This window comes from Trachypithecus francoisi, unplaced genomic scaffold, assembly GCF_009764315.1.
Source record: "Trachypithecus francoisi isolate TF-2019V2 unplaced genomic scaffold, Tfra_2.0 Lachesis_group16, whole genome shotgun sequence".
Taxonomy (NCBI): domain Eukaryota; kingdom Metazoa; phylum Chordata; class Mammalia; order Primates; family Cercopithecidae; genus Trachypithecus; species Trachypithecus francoisi.
Genome location: NW_022681461.1, coordinates 48,890 through 64,780, shown reverse-complemented (window position 1 = coordinate 64,780; position 15,891 = coordinate 48,890). Strand labels below are relative to the sequence as shown.

Here is a 15,891-nt window from a genome sequence, read left to right as displayed (position 1 = left end):
GGGATTAGCCACAGCAGTAATCAGCTGCGACTCCTCAGACTGCTGGAGCTGGGTGCTACTGGGTTACGAGGCAGGAGTCACCTGGCAGAAGCCAGAGTCACAGCGGGGACTGTCCAGCGGGAGCTGGGACCACAGGAGACTCAGCCACACTGGAGCTGCCAAAGGAAAACAGGTGGAGGAGAAATATGTTACCTCTAGCCAGCTCCTGCTTTCAACTCTTCCACCAGTGGCCCCCATTGGCCAAACCTAGGAAGCCAGAAGACAAGAGAGCCTAGGAAATGAAGTTCCTTGTCACTTAGAGAGGATCACAATAAGGGCAGAAAATGGATCTCAGCGCAAAACGGCAGTCGCCGTACGCTTATCCTGCAAGTATACATGCCATGATAATGTGAAGGTTTGACATGGGGCAGGGGAAGATCAGAAAGTCGAAACACCTTTGTACCACCTGGGTTGCCAACTTACTAACTGACTGTGGGGAAGCTCCTCACCTCCCGAGGCACGGGTAAAATGGGTCTTGGGCTGCTGAGGCAGGGAGCAGGTCGTGGCTTCTACTGTCTGTTCTGCTCAGTAAGCACCTCACTTGCTGAGGGCAACGCTGTGTCGTGGGGCTTTCCCTGCCTGCACGGGGAAGAAATCCTCCCCAAAAGACTGGCTTGCCAAGATGTTGGTCTCCTCTCTATAAGGCTGGCTTGCAGGCCATGCTAGCATATTATTACGCATTCCACTTGTGCCCTTAGTATGTGGCCCCCAAGGCTGCCTCCATCAGCCTCCACACCACTTCCCCAAAGAAACAATCAGATTTGAGATGAGGTCAAACCTTAGAAATACTGCAGGACTCAGTAAGTGATGGCTGAAGAAGAGGGAGAAGGAAAGGAAGACTTCTGTGAAGTAGCCAGCTGCCAAGCTGGCCTCCAATAACCCCTTCCTCCTAATATTTCCATCCTTCCATACTGTACCAGGTCTGTGTGCTCAAACAGACCTGTGTGGAGCAAACAGGCAGTTGCAGTACACTTATGCTACAAGTATGCAGGCCGTGATATGCAAAGGTTTGACCTGGGACAGGGAAAGGACCACCAGGATACAGCAGAGGTGATGGCAAGTCACTTCAGAGACTATTTTAAAATCTGTGGTTTTCATCTTAGACTATCTTTTCTCGCTCTCTCCCCCATCGTTTACTCTGGGTCATGAGTGTCATGAAGTCACCCAGGCAGCCTAGGGAGGCACCCACATGGTAAGAAACAGAGACCTTTGGTCAATAGTCAGTGAGGAACCAAGGCCTGCAATAGCCATGAGAATGAGTTTGAAAGAGGATTTTCCAGTTCCTGGCACACCTTGAGACACCTGCAGCCCCGGCCAACAACTGGACGGTAACCTTGCAAGATATCCTGAGCAAGAGACACCGGCTAAGTTGCTCCTAGGTTCCCGAGCCTTAGGAACTGTGAGAGATAATAAATGTCTGTTCTTTTAAACTGCTAAGTGTGGGGGTAATTTGTTATGCAGCCATAGTTAACATAGACTTTTCTGAGGTTTCTGGCTCAAGTGATAAGATGGATGGTAAAGCTACTGAACAAGAAAGGAAGATCAGGATGGGTCCAGGGAGAAAGGTAGAGGGTATGCACCTGTTTAATTTGCTTATAAAGGGCTTTACATGAGCACACGACAGAGGACACTTTTATGGACACAGAAAAGATGTTTACCTAATCCCAAACAGTGTGGTGTCCATGAATGGGTTCAAATGTCTGAAATCAGACCTGCCTCAGAAAATGTGAGAATGATGATTTGATGAAGTATGAAGCATAGATATTGTAGGCATATTTGAGTCAGTTGATGCGGTGGGGGTGGCAGGGGGAGGCTTCCATTGACTGGATTAAAATCCACCATGTTGTCACCATCCTTTCCTTCCCAGTTCAGTATTATGCCCTCTTTAGCGATCTAGTTCTAGACATTTTGTTATAGAATTTTGTCCTGATCCCTTCTGTCATGCTCTTGAAAGCTCCTTCTGCCATTGTGTATCTGGGGACCTGACCTCTCCCATCAGGGGGGTTAGTTACCTGGCCAGGCCCCCAGCAAGCTCTCACCTCCACCCTCCCCAGTGTCCTCACAATTCTCTATTCCCACCCTCCTCTTTCCATGGTTGGGTTATCTTTTCTGCTAAAGTCTAACATTTTTTTTCTAGCTTCCACTTGGTATCCATAGCTAGAACTCTCAACATGTAGATCAAGTTAGCAATCTAAAACCCACACCCCATGGATATACCCATGTCTGATATGAGACTCGATCAACATGTAGATCAAGTCAGCAATCTAAAAGCCACACCCCATCAATATACCCATGTCTGATACGAGACTCGATCACATTCTCATTGAAATCCTTTCCTAAGCAGGAAAACAATCACATAAGAGGGCGGTCTTAGTGTAGGCACACCTTGAAAATGTAAATTCTCTTTGTGCTCCCAGCCTGTTCTTTTCTTGACCTTTTTCTCTTTATCAGCAGCAGGCTCACTCCTCCCTTCCCAACATGCCCAAATCAAGCCCTAGGGAGTTAAGAGTCTTTATAACCAATGGCTTGTTGCTCTTTTACAAGCTGATATCCTATGCATGTCTGACATCACAGTGCAAACCTGAAATCAATGTACAGTTGGGTAACTACATTTTAAGTGTGAAGGTTTTATCCTCTGAATAAAGCTCTACTGGTGGAATCTTGGTCATCTACCAGCAAATTTAGGATGGGTGAACATGGGGCCTTCCCAGAGTCATGAAATCATACCCACTACACAGTGACTCCAGACTAAAGACAGCCCCTATCACGCACACATTCAAATGAGAACTATATGGAGGGCAGAGTCCCTGCTTAGCCATCCATGCCTTCCCCTCCACAGAAGGCAGGAAAATCTATGTGTGTCTATAAAAATGAATGTGTAAACACAGAAATAAATGCATCTGTGTTTGTCTGACATGCACAGCCTTGCGCCTTGGCCATGCTGCTAAAATACTCATAGGACAGACGTGCAGGTAGCCTGAAATTCTCCAACGCCTGTAACGTCACTATTTCTACATCGAGTAATTCCCTCCAACATAGGACAGACGTGCGGGCAGAGCCTCTCCAACGCCTGTAACGTCACTATTTCTACATCGAGTAATTCCTTCCAACATAAGACAGACGTGCAGCAGCCTGAAATTCTCCAACGCCTGTAACGTCACTATTTCTACATCGAGTAATTCCCTCCAACATAGGACAGACGTGCAGCAGCCTGAAATTCTCCAACGCCTGTAACGTCACAATTTCTACATCGAGTAATTCCCTCCAACATAGGAGAGACGTGCGGGCAGCAGCCTGAAATTCTCCAACGCCTCTAACGTCATTATTTCTACGTCGAGTAATTCCTTCCAACATAGGACAGACGTGCAGCAGCCTGAAATTCTCCAACGCCTGTAACGTCACTATTTCTAGGTCGAGTAATTCCTTCCAACATAGGATAGATGCACAGGCAGCAGCCTGAAATTCTCCAACGCCTGTAACGTCACTATTTCTACGTCGAGTAATTCCTTCCAACATGCAAAGGAAAACTCTCTCACCAGGGTTCATCTCACATGCCCTGGGACACCCAACTGTAGGGAAGACCCCTTGGGGAGACCAGATTAACTGCACAGGAGTTGTGGGAATGACAGGACAATGAAAATCAGAAAGAAGAGAAAAATAGGGGAAGACAGGGTGAGATACAGGTCCATAGCTTGCTGCCATTAAAGAACTTCTAAATTGAGGAAGAACTTGTCAGAATAACAATTACTTCAGCTTCTGGCTAAATGTTTGTGCATTTGCAGAGAGGTCAAAAGAGGATGAGACACACTAACTCTGCCTTTCAAGGTAAGAGGTCAGCTAAGACTAACGTGTTTGCTCGTCTTCTTGAGGAGCTATCCAACCAAACTTGTAAAGGAGTGCTTAAAATCATACATTTTCTTTTTCTTCCGTTGACTGCTGTACGCATTTGTCTTTTCGCAGCCAGGAGAAAAAGGGGGTTGTTTTTCGTTTAAAAGTGTTTTAAGTTCCACTACAGTCCATCACGTCACCTTTTTTCTGAGACCTGGTTACCACTGTTAGGTGACTGGGGAGAAGGCTGCCAGAAGTAGGTTGGAGGTAATGAGCCCACGATGGCCCCATATGTGGCTTGATGAGGCCCTGACCTGATCTCTGGAGGGTGGGCCACAGATGCGACAGTTTAGGCGGTCAGAATCTTTTATAAGTTTCCAAGAGTTACAAGGTCTTCAGGCCTCCTCCAATTCCTTTCCATCTGTTCTTTCCGCACTAATCTTTTTTACAACTCCATGTTCTCATTAAACCTAGATTACAGTCTCCATTATAGGTGAGCAACCCTCTTGTTTTCTTGTGCCACAGACAGCAAGAACTACTGAAAGTGTTTAGCAATGACTCACTCTCTTTCTCTCCTATACACACACAGGCACCTCTTCCTTATTACTATTCTACTTTTCTACTTCCTGGCACAATTACCAAAACCAGAATTCATCAATCATACTGAATACATGGCAGGTCCATGCAGAATGCTGCTTTGACTCAGAAAGATAGATTTTACATAAAGTCAAAACAGACAAGGCTGCAAATGGCTTTGAGTCAGAAATTCATCACTTCTTCACCAGAAATGTTTCGGGTGCAAAACAGGCAAGCTGCTTGTAAAGGCAAAGACAGTATTTCTCATCTGGAAGTGCTTGTGGGTATAGGATTGTGTACGTGGAAAAAGTCTGGAGAAGCTCTCATGGAATCTTCTCGTTCCACAGACGAGGAAATGAAGAGATGTCAGGTGACTTGGCTGAAGTCACATAGCTAGTTACCACACAGCTCTCACTAGTACTGGGTCTCTTGGCTTTCCCCATCCATGTTCTTCTGAACACAGGATGCTCTTGGTGATGTGGGGCACTGTGATTTGTTATCTTCTGTAGATGCTTTGTTCCTTATTTCTTGTTCGGTTGGTTATGTTGGTTACTTGTTGAGACTGAGACAGTCCATCCTCATCTTTTCTTCCATGGTGACTCGACTGGGATTCTGGGAAATAGAGGTACGCACAGCCAGGACAGCAAAGGAAGAAAGCAGCTAAAACGCAACCCTTCCAAGCATTTTCACTCTTGATTCTGACTCTGCAGTCATACAATATCATAGAATTAACGTGTATTCCATTTTAGTTCTCGTAAATTTTGCATTGGTTTCTTGAAGAAAATAAGAAAAAAAAAAAAAGGTACTAATTGTGAAAATGTTCCTCGTAGACCTGAAATCTCTCCCAAAACATCTTCTGCTCATTCTTTTAATTTTAAAACTTTCCTTCAGAGTGAGATATAAAATAATGAAACTAATTCGGTGGGGGGAGGGAGGAGGAAGAACATGTTTTAACATCTGGGTTTGATACTCCAAACTAAAAATACTCCCAAAGTCTACATCCTCCCTGGCCCAATAGCTGAGCAAGAAATATAACAGAAAAAAGGTAGTTCTCTTTAGTATTTTGCTAACTTCATCCCGGTCTTGTCTAAAACAAACAAACAAAAAAACCACAGTGCTTTACAAAAATTTAGATTTTAATATTACTTTATCTTACAATGTATTTTCCCAGTTAGCTTTCTTACCTTTAACAAAAATCCAAATAGCTTTCTTACCGTTAACAAAAATCCAAAAAAAAATTTATTTTTCTAATAAATTTCCTATATGTAACTGAATTTTCCTCCATTCAACCCAAATTCAGTGATGTCATCAGCTTAAGCTCAGACCTCCTAAACCACTTGGCTGCTTCCACAACTATTATAATGATTCTAATGAAAAAGAGAATGGGTTATTAAAGAGAATGCTTCGGTTTGTTTTGTTTTGTTTTTTTTTTTTTTGAGACGGAGTCTCGCTCTGCCGCCCAGGCTGGAGTGCAGTGGCACAATCTGGGCTCACTGCAAGCTCCGCCTCCCGGGTTCACGCCATTCTCCTGCCTCAGCCTCCCGAGTAGCTGGGACTACAGGTGCCGCCACCACGCCCGGATAATTTTTCGTATTTTACTACAGATGGGGTTTCACCACATTAGCCAGGATGGTCTCGATTTCCCGACCTCGTGATCTGCCCACCTCGGCCTCCCAAAGAGCTGGGATTACAGGCGTGAGCCACCGCACCCGGCCAATGCTTCGGTTTTAAATCACATTTTCTTCAGAGAAATGGAAAAAATGTTAAAAATACAAGGAAAATGAAGAAAACACATCAACTTGGAATAAAGGTTTCCATTTTAAAAGTTTATTTCTTAGGGATACTGAAGATCTAGAATTAAAAACATATTAAGTCCCATTGCTTTATTGAAGCTTAGCAAGAACACCTTTACACAAGTCTTGACCCTGTCTTTGTTTTCATCAAAATATTTTTAAAGGGCACACACACCCACATACCACGGAAAAGCAAACATCTTTTCCAAGAAGCAGTTGTATCTGATTGTTATACATGTGTTCCTTCCATCAGTCATTTTCAATGTCACCTACAATCCAGTATCTGAATGATGGAGGCAAGAAGCATTCAGGTTCAACAACTGCACAACCCCCAAATGGCTAAACTAAGGCAGGAAAATTGAGTTTTCTATTTCCAGATATTTCATATTAGAAGTAGAATAATAACAAAGATAAAATTATTGATAATCATTCAGAAGAACTACTCCTTTAGAGCTTCAAATGTATTTTCTTCTCCAGAGAACCGTGCCACATGGTAAAATGGGAAAACAGCTCTTACAAAAGAGATTTCAGGGTAGAAACCTCCAAATTTGAGGTTATCTTTTTAATAATTTTTTTTCAAGACAGGGTCTCACTCTGTCACCCAGGCTGGAGTGCAGTGGCACAAACATGACTCACTGCAGCCTCCACCTCCCTGGGCTCAAGTAATACTCCCACCTCAGCCTCCCGAGTAGCTGTAACTTATTATTATTATTAATTTTTTTTTTGTAGAGAAGGGGTTTCGCCATGTTGCCCAGGCTGGTCTTGAACTCCTCGACTCAAGCTATCCTCCTGCCTCTCTCTTCCAAAGTGCTAGAATTACAGGTATAAGCTACCACATCTGGCATACATTTTTTATATTAAAACAGTTTTAGATTTTAAAAACTGGAACGGCAAGGCTGGGCGCAGTGGCTCATGCCTGTGATCCTACCACTTTGGGAGGCTGAGGTGGGAGGAATGCTTGGGCCCGGGAGTTCGAGACCAGCCTGGGCAACACAGCGAAACCCTGTCTCTACAAAAAACACAAAAATTAGCCGGGCGTGGTGCTGCACACCTGTAGTCCCAGCTACTCGGGAGGCTGAGGTGGAAGGATCGTTTCAGCCCAGGAGGCTGAAGCTACAAATACATTTTCTTCTCCAGAGAACCTGCCACGTGATAAAGTGAGAAAAGAGCTCTTACAAAAGAGACCTCAGGGTAGAAAGAACTTGGTGAGCCAAGTTCATGCCATTGCTCTCCACCCTGGGTGACAGAGTGAGACCCTGCCTTATAAAATAATAATAAAATTAAAAAATAAAAATCCAAAGATAATATGCAGAGTTTCCATATACTCCATACTCAGCCTTCCCTATTATTGGCACCTTGTATTAGTATGCTTGTAACAAGTAGTGAACCAATAGTGATACATTTACACACTTCATTCAGCTTTCTTTAGTTTTTCCTGAACATCTTTTTTCTGTTTCAGGATACTACAGTACTTTTATTTTATTTATTTTATTTTTTGAGACACAGCCACACTCCTGTCACCCAGGCTGTAGTGCAGTGGCACAAAGATGACTCACTGCAGCCTTGACTTCCTGGGCTCAAGTGATCCTCCCACCTCAGCCTCCCAAGTGGCTGGGACTACAAGTGCCCACCACCATGCCCGGCTAATTTTTTGTATTTTTAGTAAAGATGGGGTTACGCCATGTTAGCCAGGCTGGTCTCGAACTCCTGGCCTCAAGGGATCTACCCACCTCGGCCTCCCAAAGTGCTAGGAACACAGGTGTGAGCCACTGCACCCGGCCAGGACACCACATTGCTTTTAATCATCATGTCTCCTCCGGCTCCTCTTGACTGTGGCAGTTTCTGAGACTTTATGCTGACCTTATTTGTTTTGAGAAGAGCTGCTCAGGTATTGTGTTTAATGTCCCCTTGACTGGGATGTATCTGATGCTTTTCTCATGATTAGATTGGAGTTAAGAGCTTTTGCGAGGAAGACCACAAAGATAACATTTTCATCATATCATACTAGAGAATAAACTATCCCCATAAATTATCACTGTTGATATTGACTTTGATCACCTTGCTGAATTAGTATTGTCAGATTTCTCTAGTGTAAAGTTACTTTTTTCTCCCTTTCCATTCCGTTTCTTTGGAAGGGAGTCACTCACTGTGTAGTCCACACTTAAGGAGTGAGGAGTTAGACCCCACCTCCTTGAGGACAGAACATGCCCACAACTAACTTGGAATTCTTTTGCACCACGGATTTGTCTATTCTTCCTCATTTATTTATTTATTCAATCATCTATTTACATCAGCTTGGACAAATGGCTATTTCATACTCTGGGATGTCATTGGAAACTACTTGATAAATTTTGTTGCTTTGCTCTGGGATGAGGAGCTCTTTCGGACGGCCCCTTGTCCCTCTGGCACACCCCCATCGCTGTGGGTTGTTGCTCCTGCTGTTTGAGGGCTTCCTTACTTGCTGACATTACAAGATGCTCCAGGCTCATCTTGTATATTTCCTGCCCCTGTCCTGGACATTTCTCCAAGAAGTCCTAGTTCTCTTTATTGGAGAATGGTATCAGAAACTAAGATCTGGGTGCCAGGTGTGCTTACTTCTAAGACCCTCTCAGCTGACAAGCCAAGATATAGTGTGTGTGTGTGTGTGTATACACACGTGTATATATATACACATATATGTACATATACTTGTATATATACACACGTGTATATATACACACATATATGTATATACACACATACTATATATGTATACATATATGTATATGTGTGCATTGTGTGTGCATGTGTGCACATATGTGCGCATGTACATGTATGTGTGTGTTATGTATGTGCTCATGTGTGTGCATGTGTGTGCGTGTATGTGCATGTGTATGTATATATATACATATATACACATATACGTATATGCACGTGTACATGTACACACACACTAACCCTTTGAAACACACATCGGTAATTCTTTCCATATGCAACCATCCGTATCTATAATTAAGCTATTTCACTTTGATACTCATAAGTTTTATTCTCAGCTGGGATACAGTGCAGGTGGGAAATGGGGAAGCCACTAATGGGACTTAAAAGAAAAGGTACCAATTTACAGATTTTCTTATATTTCTGTCTAATCTAAAAACAGAAATTTATTGAAGGTTAATATAATAAATTTGTTTTAAATATACTTGAAAACTTTGCATACAGTAAGTGACATGTGAAGATCAAATTCAAAAAAAGTCATTCTCTCTCTCACTTGAGATACAGATTTATCTAGAAGCTTCCAGTCATTTATTTTCTTACCTGTAAAATGAGAATAAAGAGCTTCTCATCCCAGCCTGAGAACTTATAGTGGGTATAACTGATAATATTCTGCCATTCAGGAACAATTATGTAGAAACTATTTTAGTTTTAATAAATGTAGACTCTGTCCCCTGGAGGAATAAGCTCTAGCTAATTATGTTTTTCAGGCAACTGTAAAATGTTACATTTTCACACAATTATATTCATAAAGTATTGTGATCTTGACAATTACTATTCATTTATATCACTAAGAAGTTATTTCTGTCTAGCAAACTGGCATTCCTTACTCATTTTAAAGTCCTTAACATATCCAAACAACTACCAGTACATCCTGAGATTTATTCTGCAGCACAAGGGAGCATTGAGAGACACCTGGTGCTCCTTCACAACTGACTGTATGTAAAATTCCCCACCCCAGTAAAAGGGGAAAAAAAGAGAAAACATCTCTTCAGGATTTGTTTTTTAAAATAACTTTTCTTATCCTCAGAAGACTGCACAAATGGCATTAATATACTAAGGCATATTCCCAAACTTCCAAGGATACAGTTTAAACATCTGCCGTGATCATATAATTTATTGAATTATCAGAAAATGAGATATCAAGAGTAAAATCACCCTTTGAAGGAGCAAAATGTGCCCAAGGACCTCTTTAATTTCTTTACAGAAACTATCATTCATCCATAAGTACTCAACACTTTTACATGTCATTTAATTCACCAGTCTAATCTCTTTCTTTGCAGTGAGCACTCAGGAGAAAGTCATGTTTGAGGCCACAAATATTTCTTCCAAATTCTGTCAATAGTTCCTTCCTCTTCATTATTCTAGTTCAAAAATGAAATATCTAGGAGTATAAAAGCTACAATTTCCTAGGTAAATATTCAGATAGCATATTGTTAAATCGTATTCCCATCTTTAATAATTTCAAAAAGTGTGAAGATACAATAAGAACACCTGTTTCATTCTTTCACAGTCTCCAAAAAATATCTAGTAAGTTATTCTATAAATAAATCACTATGCTGATGTAACTTTGCACCAACCCTGCAATTTCCCAATGGCTGCCTCAGACTCTAACAGAAATAAGACAGGAACTGAACTCATTCTGAGCAGGGTGGGAGACCAGAACAGGAGGTAAGATTAGAGGAAAGGAATGAATAATTAGAGCTCAAAGTCAAAGTGAGGCTTTAAAAACTGTATCTGCAAGGTGTTTTGGGGGTGAATTGAGGGAGACATGTAAGCAGTGGCCGAAGACCACCGCTTCAATTAAGGAAATCCAACGCTGTAAAAGAAGGCTCTCAAACCCAGCTAACAGAGGTCAACGTTCCTCCATCCAAGCTCTGCAATAATTACCATATTGAATGCAGTACTTTAGCACAAATAGGTAAAATATGGAGGAATCAATAAAGTTTGATTTTAAAATTCTCAAATTTAAAAATATCTGAACAACTGTTGGAGGAAGGGCTGCCTAAATGTACCCCTAGAAAACGATGCCTCATCAACTCCTTCTCCTCGAACTAAAACCCAGGGGTCTTTCTGGTACCAAACACCAAGAATCACGGCCAAAGAAGCCAGTGTGCAGTCTCAGAGGACTGTTATGCTCCTCAGAAATAGGTCTTTTGTATGCTTTGGGGCGGGGGGGTGTCACATTACGTGAAAACTGACAAAAGTCAGGGAGGCATAGCTGCCAACAGACAGGTACGGTAAGAAACGCACAAAGCAGAGCTGGCTTTATTTGAAAGCACTTTGCCAGGCTTCACACCAACCCAACTTCATAGCGGTCTGGTCTCTCAAGGGACTATGAAGGAACGTTAAGCAAGTATTCACTTGGAGACATATCACTCCCATCTACAGCACTCCAAGTCACTGGCAGAGATCTCAATGGAGAGCAAGGCTCAGGATTTCAGCATTAAGCTTGCCTTTCAATCTCTTAACTCAGAAATAGGAGGGCTTAATAATCTTTTCATCCTGACTTAAGGGAGCTAATCCTATTAAGGATTTAGCATGCCTAGGAATTTACCTGCTTCACTGTAGGTCTAAGGATTTGAGGCTACTTGGGTCATGTCACAGAAGACACAGGAGCATCTCTGCAGAACCCGTCTCATGTTTGAAAGCATCCCTGCAGCGTACAAGATTAACAGGCACGGGGCTTTGAAGCGCTCGGATAACCTACCTGCCACTCTGGTCTGAGGTCCACGTAACTGATCGCCCTTTGGGTTTAGTTTTGTACCATATCCTGATAGCATGAGGAAAGTCAGTAGCTGTCTGAGCCCCTGTCTTCCTGATCTGTAAGCTCCAAGTGTCAGTGTCAAAGAGGAGTTCCCCACAGCCAGGAGCCTGGCTGCAGCGAGCATAATAGTCTAATTGCTCCCTCCAACGATTTGCAGGCAAAGTCACAAGTTCATGTACAATCTGATTCCTGAGCTCCTCAGAAACAACCGTGAGCTCAGGAGACCTTGCAAATTTTTCCATACCTGGCACAGCAGCAACATCCACCTCCTCGACTTTTAACACAGATAAATCACAGCAGTCCAACACTAGCAAAAAATCCTCACTCCCATGATTCCCTGTGTCACAGCAGTACTTTGAGCTAGAAATCCCAGAAGCATGTTCCTGGTTGTCATGGTTACCATCTTTATCAGAAGTATCTTTTTCACCTTTACTACAAATTGCAAAATCATTATATTCCATTTCAGATGAGAAGGTCCTTGCATTTGTCACAGGAACATGGCAGGGCTCAGGCATCCCAAATTTGCAGGCTTTGTTTGACTCTGATTGGCAGGCTTCCTCGATAGAGCTATTCTGTTTCTTGAATCTGTTTCCATCCTCAAGGAAAAGCACTATGGTCCCCTCAATGACTTGACTTTCAAAATCCACATCCAAATCCAGTACATAGTGCTTCACAAGTATGTGGCTGGTGTTGGCCATGAGAGGCAGGTCATCTCCGGCAGGGTCCAGCTGTATGTCCATGATGTGGTTTACTGTTTGAGAGATTTGTTAAAATCTCAGATGGGGTTTCCTATCTGCCTTAATCTTCCAGAATCATAAACAGCTGCTTATCAAAAAACAACTGATGGCACAGATTACGGTTCCACAACTTTCAGTCTCCTGGCAAAAAAGGAAAGCACAATTAGATAAAATTCCAAATAAGACCTAAGTGCTCCCGCAACTGCTGCTCCTGCAAGTTGACCACCATCCTTAAATAATCCCCCAAGTGGTAGATGCTCATGGCTAGAAGGCTGACTAATCTTTTTTACTGACATGAGAGAAAGCTGCATTATGGGTTTCTAAAAATATTTCAATTACCAAGTGGATGGCATGAGCCTCCACAAAGCCAGAAGAAGCATGCTCCAACGAGAAATGTCCTTCTTTTAGAAAACAGCAATTGTTATGCAAAAGTGTAACCCAGCATCACTGTGCCTCTGGTCTTAAAAGACATTAAATGTATCCCTTCTAATTCTGTGCATCAAAAGATAAGTGATTGTTTTTCCACTGTGATTCCAAGTAACAAGTGTGAATGAAGGCTAAATGGCCCCATACATTTTATTCTTTGAGAGTAATAATTTAATACACACAATGTAACTCCAGGGATTAATGTACTTTTCACATTAGGACTGCTTTCATATCAGCACTTCCAGTAAATTACAGGAAAATGAGCCAATTTACCAGGAGTGCATTCTAAGTATTCCTTCGAGATTGTTCATGGAGATTTTTCAAATTTATAGTTAAATACTCAAGGTATATCATTACATCTTAATAGCTGAAAACCCATTAACATTCTGGATAATAGCCTTCTTGTGGCAAGCAAAAGGTCTTCTCACTTGAAAAAAAAAAAAGAAGCATGCAAATACCCATAAAAGGAAGGAGAGAAATTAAAATGTAGAAACAGATGTTACAATAAAATGCACAACTTCTTCATAAAAGTTCTGAATCAAAATGTATTCTTATTGTATACTAGCAATCTGGCTAAAAGAAAAATTATTTGAAATTATTTCAGTCCCTGTTGTGTACCTGATTTCTGTCAGCATATGCTCTTCTTTTTTTATTCTTTTACCAAAACCAATAAAGAAATGGCAGGGGAACAGAAAGAAACACTCTGACAGAGTAGCTATATTTAAAATAATTTTTGTATTTCTAAATATCAGGAGGCATTCTTTCAACAACTACAAAACACCATTACTTGCTTGAATTTTCAAGTAAATCAGGCCCTCCCTTTGCATCCTAACTCCTCCTCACTTCCCTCCCAGCTTTATCTGCATCTCTACTAGACCCTTTTCTTTTATTTCCTTTCCTTCTAGAATCTCATTCTTGGTTAATATCCCATTGATTTTCACTTTATACCTCTCCACAGACTATTTCCTCTTCAAAATCTCACCTAACCTTAAAACATCCTGCCTCCTGCAGCCTTGTACAATTCAGTTTCTATTTACTTTTCCAGTCATAGAGGCGACATTCCCTTGCATCCTTGTCCTCTAGCCAAAGGGCCTACTCAAAACACTGCTCCCTGAAGAGGACTTGACTCTAGGCCTCTATGCCTTTTGGACTAACCCATGTGCTGGACATGGAGTGCTCCTGCTCCTGCCCTCCCACCTCCACCTGCCAAATCCTGTTCTTCCTCCATGTCCCGGTTTAAGTGCAACCACCTCCTGAAACCCTTCCCTGGTCCTTGCTCCTCCCCCACTGCACTGTATGTGGCACACTTTCAGTGCAATAGGAGTCGAGAGAAATCAAGGATGCAAAGAATAGTTTGAATTTACTTTATGGAGAAGCTGGTATTTCCCTTGGTCCTAGAAAAGTCAATGAGCAGAGGGGATAAGCCAGAGTATTTTCTGTCCTGTCATTTTGAATAATAACCTTCAATAAAGCCATGGGTATTTCTATGTAATGAGAAACAATGATCTTAAAACTTCATTCTGATGGTGGCTGTGGCTGCGAACATACAGTATTTTGTTGATTGGGCAACTTTTAAAAACCTTGTTTGATTAAAAGCCCTGAATACACACATGCTCCACACACAGAGAAGGAAAACAGGCATCAGTTGAGACAAAGGTCAATTTAGTGGCTGGCTACACTATCATATTCAGAGAAAAACAGTTTAGCACTTTTAACATTATAGATACAATTATTTATTGTCCAACTCTAACAGATTCCTAAATTCACTTCTAAAAGTTTGTATAATTTAGGCATAAAACATATTCTACAGAACAGTTCTCACCACTTTTGTTCCTGGTGGCAGAGAATGAGGCTGCCCTAGAGCCCTACCCACTCAAGCCTGTTAGCAGAACCACTGTTACGAAAAGCCATGGCTGGCTTTCCAGTGGGTAACCACGGCCGCCTCTAAAATCAGTGTACTACGTGGTATGTGTCTTAAGTGATGAAACGTTTGTCACCTGACAATCCATTGGTTCTCTTTAGCGGATTCTTCCGCATACTCTCCATAGAAGCAGTTCTAACACCTTTAACTTTCCAATTTCATGCTTGTTGACTTATTCTCAGCTGAGGATTTGGCCCCCTGCTTTGCTGAGATAATTCTGAATCTCTGCAGCTCGACCATACCTCAAAGCATCATTAGCTCTTCATAAGTACTACCTTCTCTTGACTCAGAGGGAACAATATCCCTTCTCACCAAAGCTTGTTTCGTTTATTCTGCCCCACTGAATCCCAACTTCTGGGGTTTTGAGAGAGCCAAATAAATAGCTCATTCCTCTTCCATCCAGATTCTGAATGTAGCAAAAAATAAGATATGGCAAAGGCAGACCGAAATATCGTCATTACTACTGATGAAGGCTAAACTGGAGAACATGGCTTACTGTGAGAGCCAAAGGTAGCTGGAAACTGAATCCCAAAATTAGGTTTATCAACATGGTCACAGGCAACGCTGGATCAAGTTAAAGCTTCCAGGAGAGGTGGCCTCCCTCAGGTAAGATTTAAGGCCTGGAGGAAGAGAGAATGGCTCTCTGTGGTCAGGATTGTTGCCCAAAAGCAAAAGGGAGGAGATGAGCAGAGCACATCCTGTTTCCTCTTCCCAAATTTATCAGACTAAGTCACTCCAACTCCCTTAGGATAAAGGTACCGGGACCAGGAGTGTTACACTGACTGAACTCCCCCAGCAAGGAAGGAAACAGGAGAAGTGGGGAAGAAGTGTTCTCTCAACACCATCCCCTTCCACTTACTTGAACCCTGTTTCATTTGACATTTTTCTCTTGCCAACATTTTATCCCCCTCAATGATTACACCCTGTTCTGAACATTCAAACATCCCTAGGATTGCAGGCTCAAGCAATCCTCCTTCCTCAGCCTCCCAAGCAGCTGGGACCATAGGTGCGTGCCACCACACTCATCTAACTTTTAAAATTTTTGTAGAGATG

The 15,891-nt window shown here is 42.2% G+C and overlaps 1 protein-coding gene across 29 annotated transcripts in view; it reads right to left on the bottom strand.

Moving 5' to 3' along the window:
* Positions 1-15,891, bottom strand: part of AOPEP (aminopeptidase O (putative)) — a 378,597-nt gene that overhangs the window by 335,478 nt on the left and 27,228 nt on the right. For all 29 annotated transcript variants that reach the window (XR_004443283.1, XR_004443284.1, XR_004443285.1 and 26 more), the window contains exon 2: positions 11,698-12,632. Coding sequence is in view for 20 of the 29 variants with exons in the window: in XM_033236603.1 (XP_033092494.1) it covers positions 11,698-12,494 (797 nt within the window). In the remaining 9 variants the exon portion in view is untranslated. The remainder of the gene's footprint in view (positions 1-11,697; positions 12,633-15,891) is intronic.